This window comes from Eptatretus burgeri, chromosome 9 (genome assembly GCF_056783735.1).
Source record: "Eptatretus burgeri isolate ZD-2024b chromosome 9, Ebu_testis_v1, whole genome shotgun sequence".
Lineage (NCBI taxonomy): Eukaryota > Metazoa > Chordata > Myxini > Myxiniformes > Myxinidae > Eptatretus > Eptatretus burgeri.
This window is the reverse complement of record NC_140969.1, coordinates 75,791,801-75,811,018: the sequence shown is the minus strand read 5'-3', so window position 1 is coordinate 75,811,018 and position 19,218 is coordinate 75,791,801. Positions and strand designations below refer to the sequence as shown.

The window sequence follows — 19,218 nt, the reverse complement described above, 5'->3', positions numbered from 1 at the left end:
CACAATTACAGAGCCCACTTACACAGTCTTAATTTAGTATATAAACAGGACATGGTGCATCATCGATTATTCTGGGGAAAAGTAGAGAGGAAGAACCAAGATGGAGTGCAGAGCAAAGCATCTGCAGATGTGTGTCAGCTCGTGATACTTGTAGACCTTCACAATGTGCAAGCTCCCCCTTGGTGGTGCTCGCAGTCTAAACAGACAGTGCAGCTCATCCCCTGTGCAAACTCGTGCAATGTGTAAACTCCCCCTTTCTGACTCATGCAGACAAGAGCACAGACTTTGCCAAAGGACTTGTGGTAAGGAAAGCTTGTTGGACGAGAGCGAGATGAATTATAAGTCCCAGCACATTAGATGTGTTGAGAGCAGAGTCGAGATATACATGGAAACGTCTCGGCAAATAAGATGAGTCGAGAGCATTCCTGGCAAATAAGACATGTAGTGGATTGATGAATAACCGGACAAAACCTCCCAGCAGATGGGGCGAGTGGAGTGTCGAAAGTCAAGAGCTACTGGCAGGCAAGACGAGTAGAGAATCAAAGCACCTGGCAGACTGAAGCGCTTAGTGGATCAAGACACGTGATGGAGCAGATGCTTGGTTCATGAGAACACTAGTCGATCTATGTGGAAATTCCTCAAGAGCAGAGCCAAGATCTCCTTGGAAAAATGCCGCTCAGAATCTCATGAGCGTGAAGAGTTCAAGTCCTTCACCACCAACTTTATTCACACATTCACACCAACAATATATTCAAATATTTCATTTTCACAAACTTCATTCAGAGGTTTCCACATCCACTCCCCATGGAGGTCAAACATATCTGCTCTCAATGGAGTTTTATATGTTCTGCCTTGCACAACTGCTGAGCAGAGGGGTGGGGGGTGGGTGGATGAGCTGCTGTTGTTTTTGAACACACATGAGTTTAACGCATTTGACACGCAGATTATGTTTATGAATAGCTGTATAGCTCATGATCCTTTTGCACTTCATGTGTTGCTTTGGAAGAAATGAAAAGAACTAAGAGACCACTGCTCGGCTAATGATTACCTATATTGTGTTCAAATGGGGGGTTTTGCAGGAATTGAAAAGAACGAGTGTAACTGTATTGATTTTCCATGGTGATTTACACAAGATTAAGATTTCTTTGTATGAGTCAACAGGCAATTCTGATCGATTGTTTTGAAATAATAGGAGTAATTCATGACATGTGTCGTTGGGGGATGGTGTGGGATCTGAAATTGAAAAGGAGGGAGGAAAGTTTAAAGGCTTGGTATAAAGTCGGGGTTTTGAGGTGAAAGGACGAGTGGAGGAGTTTGAGGTTTGAGATGGAGGAACGAAAGGGTACATTCAGGTAAAGTGAAGTTTCCATGAGAGTTACAGGGTTTGAAAGCCAAGGAGTGAGGGACCGGAAATGGATGGGTAGCTGGCATTAAATCAGGGTCAAAAAATGGATTGACAGACAGAGGGATGAAAGAGAAATTGAATATTCGAACTCACAAACCATCTCCCTCCCAAAATAATCCTCTTTACAAAAAGGCAAGGATTTGTGTCTCAGATAAACAAAAGAAATATCTGTCTGGGGAAAATAGTAATTGGCTCTAAAGGCATGGGGGTATTTTCCATAACCACAACACGACCGCCTCTCATTCCCAGACTCATCCAGAGTCTATCATCACTTGTGTGCACACTACAGGTGTCAGTCCCCCAAGTCCAGCTTGTTTATGCATCGCTGAGTGCAACATTTCATTTGTACAGGGAAAGATTCATATATGGCCCCCAAAAAACAATAAAACTGAATGCATTGTGTCCATTTACTCTACTCTTTCACACAATGTGGGAAACTTACCTTACACATTTCTGAATTTAATCACCATGTCTAAACGCATATATTGGTGGGCTGAAACACTTCACACTATTTATACACTACTCTGCTCCAGGATGTGCATAATATGAAAAAGAAATGGGGGGAACACCCTTTGTTCCCCGCCAGGCAGCAAGTGGACTGTGACAGTGTTCTTCACCCACTTCTGGTCCACAAGTCAACTGCAGTTGTTGAAGACAGTCGTTTGGGGGAGGGAGTTATTACAAATAAAAAACGCAGCGGTTGCAGGTGTTTGGCATGGCCACCACACAATTGGTCTTTGGCACAATGTGAGGGATGAATCCTTGGAAAGGCACAAGAAAGGCAGCAGGCAATGGGTGGGATAACAGGCAAAGGCATGGCAAGATATTGGAAAGGCAAACAAGGCAAGGCAAAGTAGCAACCAGACTGGCAGACAATGTTGGTCAGCTTCTGAGTCATGGTCTTGTTCTTTTGGTTATGAGGGGGCAGAAACAGAAACATATGAGGGCAGCAGATCAGGCAGCCATAACAAGACCCTAACTACCCCTCTATTCCCTCGAACTATCCCTACCCCCTTTCGTATGCCTGGTGTTGGCTTAATGGTTAGGGTGGTGGGCTTTAGATCCTCGGGTCCTGAGTTCAAATTCCACTCAGCTGTTGAATTAATACCAGGTGGGGTTAAATCGGCTTGTCATCCTCCCGAGGTCGGCAAAATGAGGGCCAGCATGCTGGTATACTGTCGGAGTGGCAACCCATCCAGGATTGTGCTCAATAGCCAAGGAGACTGTTAAAGTAGCACCAATGCTCTGCACAGAGTGTGGTCCCAATCTCCACCTCCTTCCCCTTTGGCCCTTTTGAACTTGACTCCAACCTTGCTCCTGATCCTCTCAACCCTTTTAACTCATCTATCTCTCCCATGTCCATTAATCCCTCTGACTAACCGATTTCCTGGGAGGAAATCAAAACATACACATGCACCAAACTAATGAGGTGGCATGGCACCACAATGCTCACTGGCAGAGTAGGCCAATTGTGAACATGCTTTCCCTATACAAAGAATTTTGTACACAATTGGTCCACTCAAAATCCATTTACCTAACTCCGTATTTCCAGTGGTCGCAAACACACAACAATGGTACCAAGGGGCAGCATCCCTCCTCTATTTCTAACATCACAAGACTTATTTCTTCATTATCATTAAACCCCCCCATCCCGTACAGTGGTTCTCCACAACCAATTTTACCCGTCATCCTTTCCATCAACAGCACCGTTGGTGCTTCATCAAATTAGGGCCCAGCCCTCAAATTTTCTTTCCCTGTCATTGCACAATATCGTGCCTGGTCAGTGTGGCTCCACCTGCAGGCCAATCTTACTACGAATTTCGCACATGGCACCCCATTGTCACAGGGGCTGCTGCCTAGCATACCTGCTATCTTATCCAAGTTCTGGGAGGAGCCCTCCCGGGTTTAATCCGCGATGCCATCACTGGCAATTGGTGCTCCAGCTCCCTTTCCTGGGTACCCAGGTCAATTTAAATTTGACTGCCCCCTCTGGGTTCACAGCCTACTCACGGCATACTGGCTCTGATCACCCGGATGCTCTTTGCAACAAAACTCTACCTAAAATAAGCCACGCTCCGAGCCCTTCAATCAACGTTTGCTCCTTTGCAAATCAGAAACTTTCTGTCAACAGCACCAATCACAGAACGACCTCCTGTAGCAAAACATCTGAACCCCCTCTTATGTAACGCCAATGCAGGCGAGGATTCATCTCCACAGGAGGGTGTGTACTGCTCCACAAGCACCCACATTGTACTCTTCATTCAATCTTTATTCCAAAATTTTTTTCACCACAAACATCATTCGCACGTCATCTCTCACAACATGCGTTTTTCCATTCTTCCCTCAATGGTCGGGAACACGAGGAAGAAGGAAGATGCTAAGCTATCGTCTTTCCAATTGCAAAAGCAATTCAAATCCAATTTTTAAAATAATTAAGTCACTAATCCTAATTGTCTCGAAATGCATGGGGATCATTCCCATAACCATCACAATATGAAGATACCATTGCTTTGTCTCCTGCCGCAGTGATGTCCTGCTTCACTACTCCTGCTTGGCTGAACACTTTAGCCTGCTGACAGAACAGGGCATCAATCACTCTTGATCTTTTCTGACAAACGCTTTCCCAATCCAAACAGGTGAGAGGTTTTATCACAGCCAGGAATTACATGGATAAAGAGAAAATGTCACATACATTCAGATCAAGAAGCTTCTTCGATTGTTTTATGCACCATATACTGTTCTTGTTTGAGGAATGCTTGGGCTCTGGTGCCAGGAACAAATCATGTGTGTCCATTTCAACCAGATGCAGAAAGAAGAACAGCAAGTCCATGTCATCGTTAATCAGAACAGTGTCTTTGTGTCTGGCAGGTACCACAGCTGTTTGGATAATGAGGCCAGACCATTAGGTCCACCCCAGTGCCACCACGAGGAGGTGCTGAGCCTACTTCATGTCGCATTCCCACAAGGGGATGGGGTGGGGAACTCCTCCCCTCTTCCTCAACACACTGGCACCGAGTACAGCTTTGGCCCAGACCACCGCATGGAGCTTGAGGCAACGGAGACACTCCAAGATCCGTACAAATGGCGCTTAGGGATCTTCTCCCCTTGACAATTTCCACCGAGTCCAGAGATTCTAAAGCTGCCTCACGATGCACCTTTGCAAAATTCGCCAGTGCTTCACGGGATCTGCTTCCATCATCAAGATGAAGGCCCGGCAGATCGTCATTCGATCTCTGAAATTATCTGGCATCCTGGGAAGTGTGGTACTGGACCGTCATAGGGAGTGCATGTAAGATGTGTAATCAAATAGGAGAGGGGGAAACCATTGGCGGAGTCTGACTCCACCATGGCCCTCCACCCCCTGTCAGCCAGGGCTGGGACAAGCAAGCCAAATCGACATCCCAAACACACATCTCGTGTTTTTTCATTTTCTGTTCCTAACAATACCATTTCCCTAATGGCTCGCATGCGCCCGGGGTGCTCTTCGAAACAACACACGAACACACACACACACACACACACACACACACACACACACACACACACACACACACACATACAAACACACACACACACACACACACACACACACACACACACACACACACACACACACACGCACACATACAAACACACACACACACACATACAAACACACACACACACACTCACACACACACACATATGCAAAAGGCCTCATCGAGCAATCATACACAAGTCCCGAGTTCCATTTAATCACAAAACTGATTCCAGTTCTGGATGGATTGCGAACAACAAACATTTTCTTGGTGTTGTGGTATTCATGGAGAATATAGTGACAGATACGTCTTCAAAAGAGGGTTAACCAACCTTCAAATGTAGAGGTTTTATGTTGTTTTCATAGGTACAGGTGGAATGAGGAAATACTTTGCAGTCAGTGAGTGTATTGTGGCGAGTAATTTGTTGTTACACACTTGTTAATCGGTCCCCTGCGGTGTTTAATAATATCGTCTCCACAGATTATTATCAAGTACATTGCTGGCTTTGTTACTCTTTTCAATAAACGAGTGGAGTTCATTGGAAATTTAGTGGATGGAAACGCATCCATTTCAATCAAGGATCTTCATTTCAACGATTCAGGAGAGTACATGTGTGAAGGTACCCACATTCCTACTCGTGGTTTTAAAGAGGAGCACGTGTGGGTGAATCTCAATGTCACAGGTGAACGTCTTGTATGTTTTGTAAAATTCACTATAATGTTTTCATTTTAATACGAATACTAATAATGAAGTAACATGAATGGTGATTCTGAACTTGTTCTGTTTGGAATTTTTTTCTCTCTCTCGAAACAACAGGTCGACCTTTCGTAACCACAGTTCCACCAACCCAGGAATATTCAAGTCACATTGTTGCTATTGCTGTACTTGCGACTCTTCTTGTCGTTGGTGTTGCTTTTGCTGTTTTCCTGTATTTGTTCAAACGAAATGGAAGGTGAGAACAATTAATGAGGTCTTCCAAAACGATCTTGGTCCTTTTCCTTATTCCAACTTGCAAAGGTACCTGGTGTTGCCAGGTAACGCTGGGTCCCTCCTCCCCTTCGTCTTTTCTCCCACCACACCTCCTCCCTCTGGACTCGCACCCCACACCTTCCCACATTCCCCTCATTCGCCTTCAGCCCCTCATATCTAAGTCGAGCTTGGCCCAGAATCAATCTGGTAGCCCTGCGATGCAACCTCTCCATGGCATATGCCTTTCCTGAGTTGTGATGACCAAAACTGCACACACAATTTCAGATGTGACCCTCACTAAATTCCTGTGCAATGGTAACACCACCTCTTCTGATTTATGAATGATCCTCCTCTGAATACAACCGAAAACCCTATTTGCTTTACCTGTGGCTGCCTGGCACTGTGCTGCCTGCTTACCTCCCATATCTATTGCCATCCCCAGATACTTCTCCTGTGTGACATGCTCCAAAATTACCCCTTGGATCCTGTAATCTCTATTTTCATTGTTCTTTCCCATCCCCAACACCTTACACTTGCTCAGGCTAAATTACATCTGCCAATCTTTTGCCCAATCTATATAAGTATCAATACTTTGCGGAATCTGATCACCACCCCCTCTGCTATCCACCTCACCTTCAAGCTTTGTGTGCATTTGCAAATTTGGAAAGCTTACTTTTTACCCCATTAACCAAATCGTTGATGTAAATAATGAACAGTAATGGTCCGAGTACTGATCCATGAGGTACCCCACTTCTTACATCGTCCAAGCAAAACATCCTCCCACTCACAGCCACTCTTTTCATCCTATCACTAAACCAGTTTGTAATCGATTTAACTTCCTGACCAGCCACTCCATGAGCCCTCACCTTGGCGAATAACCTCCGATGTTGCTACCTTATCAAATGCCTTCTTAAAGAGGAACCCAAATGCTAAGACCACCTCAACGCTCATCTATCCCTTGAAACCCCACAAAATTGATATGATGTGTCTTTTTCTGATTTTTGAATGATAAAGTTGGTAAATTTGTAATTAAAAGTCGAAATCTTCTTCATCCTAAGCTGAGCTATGACGTCACAGCATGAAGGCGAGTGCCACTTCCATATTGTTTCTGGGTTACATTGCGGTTACGATTTAACTCAAGCAGCAAATAATTTTCGATTATTCACAAATATTCCGAGTTGACGTGTCCTTGGTGCTTGTAGTAATACAAACAGTGATGGTTTCATGCTGCACCAATGGCCGAAAGACCCCGATTTCCAGAAATTGTATGCGGTTTGTCCGAAATACCCGAGTGTGGATCGGGCCGACAAATTATTCGCTTTTGTGCTTAGAACATTTCACAGAGTTCTGTTATAAAATAACAGAGAAGGCTCGATCTTGTTACCCGCCAAGATCGAGAGAGAATGCCATCCCCACGATTAAGCAGAAGAAACGGCCTCCTCTCTCTTCCCAACCCACTATCTGCCTCCCCTGCCTTCTCGCTCTCTCCTTCATCTTCTCTCTCCCCTTCCCCCATCTGCCTCCTCTCTCTCCCCTGCCTTCTCGCTCTCCACTACCCCTTCTCTCCCTCCACTGCCTCCTCTCTCCTCCCTACTCCCTCTCTGCCTCCCCTGCCTCCTCTCTCTCCCCTACCACCTCTCTGCCTCCTCTAAATCCTCTCTCTTCCACACCCCCTCTCTCCCTCCCATGCCTCTTCTCCCCCGACACCTTATCTTCCTCCCCTGCCTCTCTCTCTCCCCTATACGCTCTCTTCCTCCACTGCCTCCTCTCTCTCCCCTACCCCTTCTCTGCCTCCTCTGTGTCCTCTCTCTTCCATACCCCCTCTCTCCCTCCCCTGCCTCTTCTCTCCTCTATCCCCTATCTGCCTTCACTGCCTCTTCTGTCTTCCTTACCCCCTCCCTGTCTCCCCTGCCTTCTCTCTCTCGCATACCCCCTCTCTCCCACCGTGTCTCCTCTCCCCCTACCCCCTCTCTTCCTCCCCTGCCACCTTTCTCTCTCTCTCCTTATTTTGGCTGCTCCTGTTTGGGGTTGCCACAGCGGATCATCTGTCTCCATTTCGCTCTATCCCCCGCATATTCCATTGTCACACCAACTACCTGCATATCCACCCTCACCACATCCATAAACCTCCTCTTTGGCCTTCCTCTTCTCTTCCTTCATGGCAGCTCCATCCTCTGCATCCTCATCCCAATATACCCTGCATCCCTCCTCTCCACGTGTCCAAACCATCTCAATCTCACCTCTCTCACTTTGTCTCCAAACCTTACAACATAGCTGGTCTCACTACCATCGTGTTTCCTTTCCCTTTCACTCTTTCAGATACCCTTCTATTACAAAGCACTCCTGAAACTCTTCTCAACCCACTCCATCCTGCCTGCACTCTCTTCTTCACTTCTTTACCACACTCTCTGTTCCTTTGGACAGTTGATCCCAATTGTTTAAACCATCCACCTTCACCACCTCAACTCCTTGCAAACGCACCATTTTGCCACCCTCCCTCTCAGTTAGGCACATGTACTCCATCTTAGTCTTACTGACTTTCATTCCACTTCTCTCCAGTGTGTATCTCCACCTTTCAGCCTGCTCCCGTCTCTCACTACAGATCACGATGTCATCCGCAAACATCGTAGTCCATGGAGACTCCTGTCTGATCTCGTCCGCCAACCTGTCCATCACCATTTCAAACAGGAAAGGACTCAGAGCCGATCCTTGATGCAATCCCACCTCTACCTTAAACTGGTCCGGTAGGACTCCTACCGCACATGTCACCACTGTCACACTGTCCTCTTACATATCCTGCACCACCCTCACATACTTCTCTACCACTCCCGACTTCCTGAAACAATACAACAACTCCTCTTTTGGCACCCTATCGTAAGCTTTCTCTAAATCCACAAACACACAATGCAACTCCTTCTGGCCTTCCCTATACTTCTCCATCAACACTCTCAAAGCAAACATTGCATCTGCAGTGCTCTTTCCTGTCATAAAACCAAATTGCCGCTCACAAATCATCACCTCTCCTCTCAACCGATCATCCACTGCTATTTCCCATAACTTTATGGTGTGGCTTATCAACTTTATACCTCTGTAGTTACCACAGCTCTGCACATCACCCTTGTTCTGAAAATATTGGTACCAGTACACTTCCTCAACACTCCTCAGGCATCCTCTCACTTGATAAGCCACAAAATAACAGAGAACATATAGCACATGGTTGCTTCCCAACCATGTGCTATATGCAGTTATTATGACGTTCATTAATTTTTTTATAGCACTAATAAATGTGTCAGATATAAATGCCCCACCCTGTCTGTTTAAGCCAATGATCCATAGCCTGGAGCACTGAGCCTTCGGTCACTCATAGCCCAGGATCCCCTAAGAGCAAGCCACACGACTGAGACCCACCTCTTCCCCCAGAGAGTGAGTAACAGTCATCGGCACAGCATAGACAACTAGTGTGGAGATATAAAGATGAGAACAGGCCTGTAGAGGCTTTTCAGGCCATGCCTGTGTCATGCCTGTCAGTGCTTAAGAGAAGAAACACACACACACACACACACACACACACACACACACACACACACACACACACACACACACACACACACACACACACACACACACACACACACACACACACACACACACACACACACACACACACACACACACACACACACATTCTCTTCCATCCTGTGTTCCATCCTCACCAAAAACTCCACTACCATCTCTCCGAAACATTTCCATGTATCCACTGGGCCAACCGCCTTTCATCTGGGCCAACCGCCTTTCCACTCTTCATCCTCTTCTTAGATATCCTCACTTCATCCTCACTAATCCACCGCACTTCCTGATTCACTATGTCAACCGCACTTCCTGATTCACTATCTCCACCTCAGCCAACTCTCTCTCTCTCTCTCTCTCTCTCTCTCTCTCTCTCGTCATCTCTCTCTCTCTCTCTCTCTCTCTCTCTCTCTCTCTCTCTCTCTCTCTCTCTCTCTCTCTCTCTCTCTCTCTCTCTCTCTCTCTTTTAGGTCATCTCTAACGAGATTACCGAATTTAGCCAGTCTCGATGTACGTACGTTCCAATTTTTTTCTTTCGATTTTCTTGATATTTGGTAGGTGGGTAGATGTCGATAAGGGATGCATGACGGTGTGACTGTTGACCCAATTGAAGGTCAACGTCAAGGTCATTCCAAAGTTGCGAAATCATCCATTTTCAAAATCTATCTTCTCCGCCGTTTATTATCCGACCTTCGAAATTCCTTCGGATTCTAATCACATGGAACAATGTCGAAATTCTGTCAGGCTGATTTTTTTGAAATTCTTCCTGGTTATCGAGTCACGTGTCTTCAAAATTAGAAAAATCCTCGATGTGATATGGTCAAAAAAAATTCGCCCGATCTTGATGAAACTTGTTACTTAGGTAGGGGTCGATGAGTGTTGCACGATGGTATGAGTTTTGACACTATTGTAGGTAAAGGTCAAGGTCAAGGCCACTCCAAAGTTGCGAAATCATCCATTTTCAAAATCTATATCCTCCGTTTGTGATCCGTTCTTCAAAATTTCTTCGGATTCTGATAACATGGAACAATATCTAAATTTGATTGGGCCGATTTTTTTAAAACGTCCTGGTTATCGAGTCACGTGTCTTAAAAGTTGGAAAAGTCGTCGATGTGATGCGGTCAAAACAAAGATGACCGTCACCCCCAACCGGGGGTAATTTCTTCATTCATCAGCTCCTCAAAGTACTCCATCCACATTCTCAACACACTCTCCTCGCTGGTCAGCACATTTCCATCTACTTCCTTTATCACCCTAACCTGTAATACATCCTTCCCAGCTTGGTCCCTCTCTCTGCCCAATCGGTACAAATCTTTTTCCCCTTCCTTTGTATCCAACTTCTCATAAAGCTCGCCATATGCCTTTTCCTTAGCCTTCCCCACCTCTCTCTTCACCTTGCGTCGCAACTCATTGTACTCCTGTCTACTTTCTTCATCTCTCTGGCTTTCCCAATTATTTTTCACCAACCTCTTCCTCCTTATACTTTCCTGTACTTCCTCGTTCCACCACCAAGTCTCCTTATCTTCCTTCCTCTGTCCAGATGTCACACCAAGTACCTTCCTAGCTATCTCCCTCACCACTTCTGTAGGAGTTACCCGGTCGTCCCACACCTCTTTACCACCATCCAACACTTGTCTCACCTCCTCCCTGAATTTCACACAACAGTCTTCCTCCTTCAGTTTCCACCATCTGGTCCTTAGTTCAGTCCTCACTCTCTTCCTCAACCTCACCTCCAAAATCATCCTACAAGCCACCATCCAATGCTGTCCAGCTACACTCTTCCCTGTCACCACCTTACAGTCTCCAATCCCTTTCAGGTTGCATCTCCTGCTTCAGACATAGTCCACCTGTGTGCAGCTTCCTCCACTCTTATACGTCACCCTGTGCTTCTCCTTCTTAAAATACGTATTTACCACTGCTATTTCCATTCTTTTTTCAAAATCCACCACCATCTACCCTTCCACATTCCTCTCGTTGACACCGTACCTACCCATCACTTCCTAATAAACTCTCTTCCCATCCCCAACATGCCCATTGAAACCGCTCCAATCACCACTCTTTCTTCCTTGGATACACTCTCCACCACTTCATCTCACGCACCCCAGAAATCTTCTTTCTCCTGCATCTCACACCCCACTTGCCCGGAATATGCATTAATGACATTCATCATCACCCCTTCAATTTCCAACTTCACACTCGTCACTCAGTCAGACACTCTTTCTCTCTCCCCTATCCCCTCTCTGTCTCCCCATGCCTCCTCTCTCTCCCCTACCAACTCTCTGCCTCCCCTTCCTCCTCTCTCTCTTCCTCTACACCCCCACTCCCTCCCCTGCCTTCTCACTCCCTCCCCTGCCTTCTCACTCCCTCCCCTGCCGACTCACTCTCCCCTCCCCCCTCACTTCCTCCCCTGCCTCCTTACTCTCCCTACCCCTTCTCTCGATCCCCTGCCTCCTCTCTCCCTCCCTCCCCTTTACAGTTTCGTACATTTCACGATGATGTTTGTTATTGTTTGTTTAAATATTTTTCCTAATTAGTTATATTTTCCACCCTAACATAATTTTTATGAAACACGTGTTTCCAGTTTGACTCTTAATTTCCACAATCTGTCCATTTTACAGGTTCTGCAGGAGAGAAAATAACAATGCAGAGGAAATGAAACGAATGAAGGCTTTATCGTCGAGCAATGGACAGAATGATGGAGACGATGGTGGAGTTCAGACATCTCTGGCATCAGATCTTGAGCACAATAATGTAGATGTTACAGGAATATAATACGATGTTAATTTGTCACAATAGGAGGACAATTGGCCCATGATGCCTGTGCTTTATCCACACCGCCTCAACCCAACCCAGTTCATGAGCACACGCGCCCTCCATGACACAGTGCTGAGATGTTTGCACAGTGCACAGTGTCCATGACACAGTGCTGAGACTGAGACACAGTCACACTCTTCACAGGACATCCAGGTTTCAAATATTTAGTAATAATGTTTTATATGAAAAAGTTTTTGTAAATTCAGAATGTTCTTGATAGTGGAAGTTCAGTTCTGAAGCATTTTCCCTATCATCTCCAAATGTCTGACCATGGTATAATTACTATGTTGATAAACCTTGGAGTGAGAATAAAAACCTACCCCAATTCACAAACTTTAAAGAGGAGACTAATATCAAGAACAAAATATCACAGACTTGATACATGCATGACTCATCATCTGTGATCACCTCGGTAAATAAACGAGTGTGAGACACAATTGACATTGAGTTTGTGAACAAAGCGACGAGTGCATCACCAAGACTGTCATGGCAGTGGGGGGTGGGAGGCAGAGGACTGCATATACAGGGTGAGGCTTTTATATTGTCATCATTTTGGCAGGAAGCAGTAAGGGCGTCGCTCATATTTTTGTTGCAGGTGATGTCTCAAAGTTTGGAATGACGGAACACCATGACCTAAAGATGAGAATTCACCTGCATGTATCAAATAATTGAAGGCAAACATCACTGCAACCATCCACACTGTTGCTCAAGGCACATTGCATGCAGTAATGGACATTGTGCTGATTCGCCATCAGGAATGCAACAATTCCAATGGGTCCCATTGGTCAGATGTACATTTAAAGTCACTGCGTTACATCTCAGCATAATCATTGATCTATTTGCTTCCCAACCATGTGCTATATGCAGTTATTATGATGTTCATTAATTTTTTTATAGCACTAATAAATGTGTCAGATATAAATGCCCCACCCTGTCTGTTTAAGCCAATGATTCATAGCCTGGAGCACTGAGCCTTCGGTCACTCATAACCCAGGATCCCCTAAGAGCAAGCCACACGACTGAGACCCACCTCTTCCCCCAGAGAATGAGTAACAGTCATCGGCACAGCATAGACAGCCAGTCTGAAGATATAAAGATGAGACCATACCTGTAGAGGCTTTTGAGGCCATGCCTGTGTCGTGCCTGTCAGTGCTTTAGAGAAGACACACACACACACACACACACACACACACACACACACACACACACACACACACACACACACACACACACACACACACACACACACACACACACACACACACACACACACACACACACACACACACACACACACACACGTTCTCTTCCATCCTGTGTTCCAATTGAATATGTCCATGTTAAGGTAGTATTATGACAAACACGTAATTGTTACAACCAGTTAAGCATGCTGATCAATCATCACAGTGTTGTTTGATTCCATTTTTGCTTCCCATCTCCCCATCCCAATTATTTAGTAAACCTGTGTTGCTTTTGAAACGAGTGCTGCGTATTTCGAGCTGCAATTTCATCCTCAGGTGGAACTAAATCACCCTGTTTAACCACACATGCTGAAATATTCACATTGTTAAATTAATAAAGCAGAACCACATCCTGCCGGATCATTCCCGCATGTACAATTTTGCCTCATGCAGCATCTTGGGAGTAAATTCTATGACCATCTTGCATAGACTGTTCGGGAGATCAAGTCCATTACAGGATTGTTGCAGAAATTGCTTTTAGGGGTGAAGATTATATCGTTTAGAAATGGTTATTTCCATCGTGCATGTTTTGTGTAAGCGTGAGGTAACATCATTGTGAAATATGATTATGCGTCGATATTTGTCGAGCAAGCAATCGTATTCCCTCCCTCATGTTTGTCTCGAAATCCATGTTACACTTAAAACCCTTGTTAATATTCTTTCCTTTGTGATCTGGCCTAAATGTCTTCTTATGAGGAGGTTCGGGCTTGCGACACCGTAAAGGTGCAGGATTTGGTGAGAAGGGTGAGCCCCGAACAATTCCCCAAACATTTGAGAACGAATCAAGAGGCTCAGGGGAGGGATTCCCCTTGATTGACCACTAAAATGCCAATCAGAGCGGGGAAGATCGGGCAGGGCGTCACGGTAGCCCATAAAAGCCTGCACACACGTCCAGTCTGGGCTCTCTCTGTTCTGGTTGTTCTCTTGTCTGGCTATTAATTCCTTGACACCTTTCCGTTCGATGGTGGGTTTATTTTGTTGTCAGTCCAGCTCAGGCTAGTTCAGCTGTGGGTCAGACGGGGTACAAGCGGAGTTGAGCGAGTGCTGAATACAGTGTGCTCTGAGCCCCCTGGCATCGATGTGGAGCGTTGGCTCTGGACGAACCTTTTTCTGGCCACAACAGGTATTTCAGTCCTGTCACCTCTTCTGGTCGTTCTGCTGGTGTGCGTCAGAGGTGGGGGTGATACACAAACCTTTCAGGGTTTCCTGCCCTTTGGTGTGCATGTGCTGTTTGTGGTGCAGGACTCCACGTCATGTAACAACTACAACCAAGCTTTCAGCTTCACGAGTCTGGACAAACGTACAGGTCAGCTCACATTCAAATACTCACATTGTCAGCTCACATTGTCAGTAGTTGTCTGTGTCTTCTGGGTTGGGTTACAATGACCACATCAACAGCGTAACGTTTTTGAAACTTGTATTTAACAGATACAAAGTCTAACAAACAGAAACAAAGTCGAATGAGGAAGTTCACCAGAACATGTAATGTTCAACTCCGATTCCCACGTTGAGTTATTTCCACCACCCATTGTCCCAGTCCTGCTGGCACAACTCACGAGTGTTCACCTCGTCCTTTGCCTCTGTCGATTCTTCGATTCCCGTCGTGGTGTCCTCTGTACAATGGTCCGTCCAGATGATTAAAGAGCTCAAAGGAAGTTTTTTATCGACACACAATCTTCAGGAGTTTTAAGCAACCTGATTACGACGGGCTCCATGTATTAACAACCACTCTGCACTTGAACACCTCGTTCACTCATCAGAGTTAAATCGAATATGGGGATGATGGAAACACACGTCTTGTCACATCTCTCTACACCTCCCTCTCTCTACACCTCTACACCACCCGTCTCTCTACACCTCCCTCTCATTGGTTCATATAACAACACATGTGAAGTTCTGATGAAGAAGATATAAAGACACAATGTTTGAAGAGAACGATCATTTATTCAAGCACGCAAATCATCATGGCGTCATGCTCCTGCGACTGCGTACCCATGCAGACCGGAAACCGTCAAAATGGCTTCTCAAGCAGATTTACTCCTCAGTATTCTTGGCTGGGCCTAGTCCATTCTGAGCAGCTCGGTGCTGAACTATAAGGGTACTCGGTAGAGCGCATACCTCCACCACGTAATGCTTGATCCATGAGAACATATCAGGCCCAATACATTTTTGAGATATCATGCTTTATATCGTTTTGAGCCTATCTGACAATGGTGAAGAATCACTTAAAATATTCGAGAAGTCAGATCCGGATCCGGATCTTCATCAAAAAACAAGTAATCAGTTCATCCTTGTCACACACCGCACCTGTCCACAACGTTTCATCTGGATCTGTCCACAACTTCTTGAGATATCCTGTACACAGACAAACGGACAGAAATGAGTGAAAACATAACCTCCTTCACCTTCGGTGGCGGAGGTAATAATGTGAATAAGGCCTTCATCGAAAGCATAAATCTGTTAGTATGACTGAAGTACCAAACAGGAGTCTCAAGATCCTGGTGTTGGCTCAGTGGTTAGGGTGGCTGACTTGGGATCTTCGGATCCTGAGTTTGAGTCCCGTTGGCCGCTGAATTAACACCAGATGGGTTCGACTCAGCCTGTCATCCTTCTGAGGTTGGTGAAATGAGTACCAGTTCACTGGTAGAGGGGCACAGCATCAGTGGCATAGCAGTGCTTCAAGAAATGATAGCTACCCGGTAGCCAAAGATGCCATACACAAGAACAGATTTCCCTTTCCCACACAAATAAAAGTAATAAAGTAAAAATCGCAACTAATGTGATACCATTACATCGCTGCAATGTGTCATTAGATCATAATAACACGAATGCAGTAATCCAAATCTGTAAACATCAGATAACCAAAGTGTATAAATGCAAACATCAGATAAACAAAGGGTTTGTTGATCAAGACGACGTGGTGTTTTCACAGCTCGACCAGAGCTCATATGGACAGTTGTCAGGTCCCATGAAGCAGACAACATGTGACGAGAATTGGCACAGACTGGGGAGACTGACGAACTATCTCTGCTCTGGTAGTGTGAGTGACGTCACAGTCATGCTTCACAGGTTCAATACTAGACCTTGCAGATGGTTCACTGTTCCCGCTCACTGTGGGTTTAAAATATTGTTTTGGCTCGAAGAGTGATGGGGGCATCGCAGCACACGCTGGTAGCTCTTGAATTTGAATTTGGTTGCGTCGGAGTGTTTGACCATTTGGTGATGAAACCAAATGTGAACGTGGCTCTTCACCTGCAGAGAGAACAGTGGTCGGCTCCCAACAATGAGTGTTGTGGTTCTGAACGCGAACTCGTTGTCCAGGGTATAGGCAGGATATTTCGTGTGCTGGAGCATGCCTATCGTGGTGGAGTTTTTGTGCGGAGCAGTGAGTGCTTCTCTAGCTCTGCGTGGATGAGGTTGTCATGATGATGCGTGTTAACGATTCTGGTCGGTACCACCTATTTGACTTTTCTGCCCATTTGCAGTTGAGCAGGATTTGCCAAGTTGTAGCTCACTAGGATGGAAATCCAAGCTGGCACTGCAAGATGAAAATCATTTCTTGCACTTTTTGATTTTAAAAGGATGGATTTCACTGTCTCGACTTCGTGCTCAATGAATCCATGAGATTTTGGGCATGTTGGGGATGATGTGAAGTGGTCAAAATTCCATTTCCCAGAAAATGAACGAAATTCTGCACTGGAGAAATGAGGACCAATGTCACTCATAAACATATCATGAATTCCAAACTCAGAAAATATCTGTCCCATGGTCACAATGATCGTTCAGCTACGGGTGGACTCTGATAGTTTGCAGATAATAGGAATTTTTGAATAACTATCTGCGATGACAAGACACAGCTGCATCGAAGTAGAACAGGTCACAACCGACTTTACTCTATGTTCGGAGCAGAATGTCATGTTGCTGTAGTGGTTCAGGCAGTTGAGATTTCCACTGTCGCTTGCAGGAAGGGCAGCAGTCCACATGCCGAACAATGTCCTTCTTAATGTTGTAGCAGTGCACAGTGACCTTAGCCATCAGTTTGGCTTTCTCATGTCCAAAATGGCCTGAGTGAAGTTTCTTCAGAATGTCGTTTCTCATACTCTTTGGTATAATGACTCTCTCACCTTTAAGAATTACACCATCTTCAATTGTCAACTCACACAAAAAATTCCACTATGTCCTAAGAGCCTCCGAAAGGTCCTTCAGATGGTCTGGCCATCCACTGATAATATAGTCTCGAAGTTAACTCGGGTCAGAATCACGAACTGCTTCCTGTTGTTGCTGAGAAAACTTCTCAGAAGAGAAGTGGACAAAAATCCACAGGAAATTCCAAGGCAATTGTTGTTGTATTAAGTGGAGTAGGAAGGTGGGACAGGCCATCGGCAAGCGAATTGTCTGCACCAGGGCGGTACTCCATTGTAAAATTACACCCTTGGAGTCTGACAAGCATTTGTTGCAATCGCAGTGGGGCAGCGATCAATGGCTTGTCAATGATCATCAGCAATGGTTTAGGATTGGTGAGCACAATTAACATGTGACCATACAAGAGGAGATTGGGACCATATTCTGTGCAGAGCATTGATGCTGCTTAAGCAGTCTCCTTGGCTATTGAGCACAAACCTGGACGGGTCGCCACTCTGACACACTATACCAGTATGCTGGCACTCATTTTGCCGACCTCGGAAGAATGACAGGCCGAGTTAACCCACACCTGGTATTAATTCAACTGCTCAGCGGATTTGAACTCAGGACCCAAGGATCCAAAGCCCACTACCCCAAACATTAAGCCAACAATAGACCATACAGGTGGGTGCAGAAATGTTCAATGCCAAGCACAACAGTCATTAGTTCATGTTCATTGCAACCATAACGTTGTTCAGTATCTGTTAGGGATTTGGTTGAGTATGCCATGGGCTTCCATTGGTTTCCATGGACCTGAAGCAATGTTGCACCATGTCCTCGAAGAATGGCATCACATTTGAGGTAGACAGGCTCTTTTAGATGATAGTAGTGAAGAAGAGATATTTCTGATACCTCCTTCTACAGATGATCAACTACAATTTGATGGTGTGGCTCCCATAGGAATTCAGAATCTTTTGTGAGAAGGTCTCTGAGAGTAGCAAATATCATACTGAAGTCCTTGATGAAGCTTCATGACAATATGTCATGAAGCCAATGAAATGTTGAAGCTCGGCTTTGTTCTCGGGTTTTGGAATAGCTCTCAGATATTGAACCTTCTTCTGGTCAGGCCGGATTCATTGTCCACCATAAGCATGAACGAAGAAGGTGATGCTGGTCTTCTTGATGTTGCATTTGTTTGAATTGAAAACGAGGCCTTCGCATCATACTGTTTCCATCAGCTCCTCAAGGTGCCTGCAATGCTCCTCCTGCATGGCACCGTAGACAGAGATGTCATCCGCTATGCCAACAAAACCTTTACAATCGTGGAGAATACAATCCATTTCCATCTGCAAAATGTCCTGGCTTACACACAGTCCAAAGGGCAATCGTTGCAAAGAATACCGGCCCGTTGGGGTCTGAAATGTAAGAAGTTGTTGGCTATCTCCATCGAGTCGTACAGACCAGTACCCTGACTTGGCATCAAGTTTTGAGAAGTATTTCACTCCTGCAAATTTGTGATTGAGATTTTCCATTGTAGGTATTTTGTGATATTGACAAATCAGGGCTCGGTTGGAATGCTTTG

The 19,218-nt window shown here is 45.4% G+C and overlaps 1 protein-coding gene and 1 pseudogene across 2 annotated transcripts in view; one reads left to right on the top strand and one right to left on the bottom strand.

Annotated features, from left to right (window-relative positions):
• Positions 1 to 13,755, top strand: part of LOC147020381 (uncharacterized) — a 37,248-nt gene extending 23,493 nt beyond the window's left edge. The window contains exons 4-6 of one of the 2 annotated variants that reach the window (XM_085895704.1): positions 5,404 to 5,605; positions 5,740 to 5,875; positions 12,078 to 13,755. In XM_085895704.1, coding sequence (XP_085751830.1) covers positions 5,404 to 5,605; positions 5,740 to 5,875; positions 12,078 to 12,231 — 492 coding nt within the window. In that variant the 3' untranslated portion in view covers positions 12,232 to 13,755. The remainder of the gene's footprint in view (positions 1 to 5,403; positions 5,606 to 5,739; positions 5,876 to 12,077) is intronic. The other variant, XM_085895705.1, reaches the window with a different exon arrangement.
• A 2,533-nt stretch (positions 13,756 to 16,288) lies between these two features.
• On the bottom strand, positions 16,289 to 17,431 carry LOC147020380 (uncharacterized; annotated as a pseudogene).
• Positions 17,432 to 19,218: the final 1,787 nt, after the last annotated feature.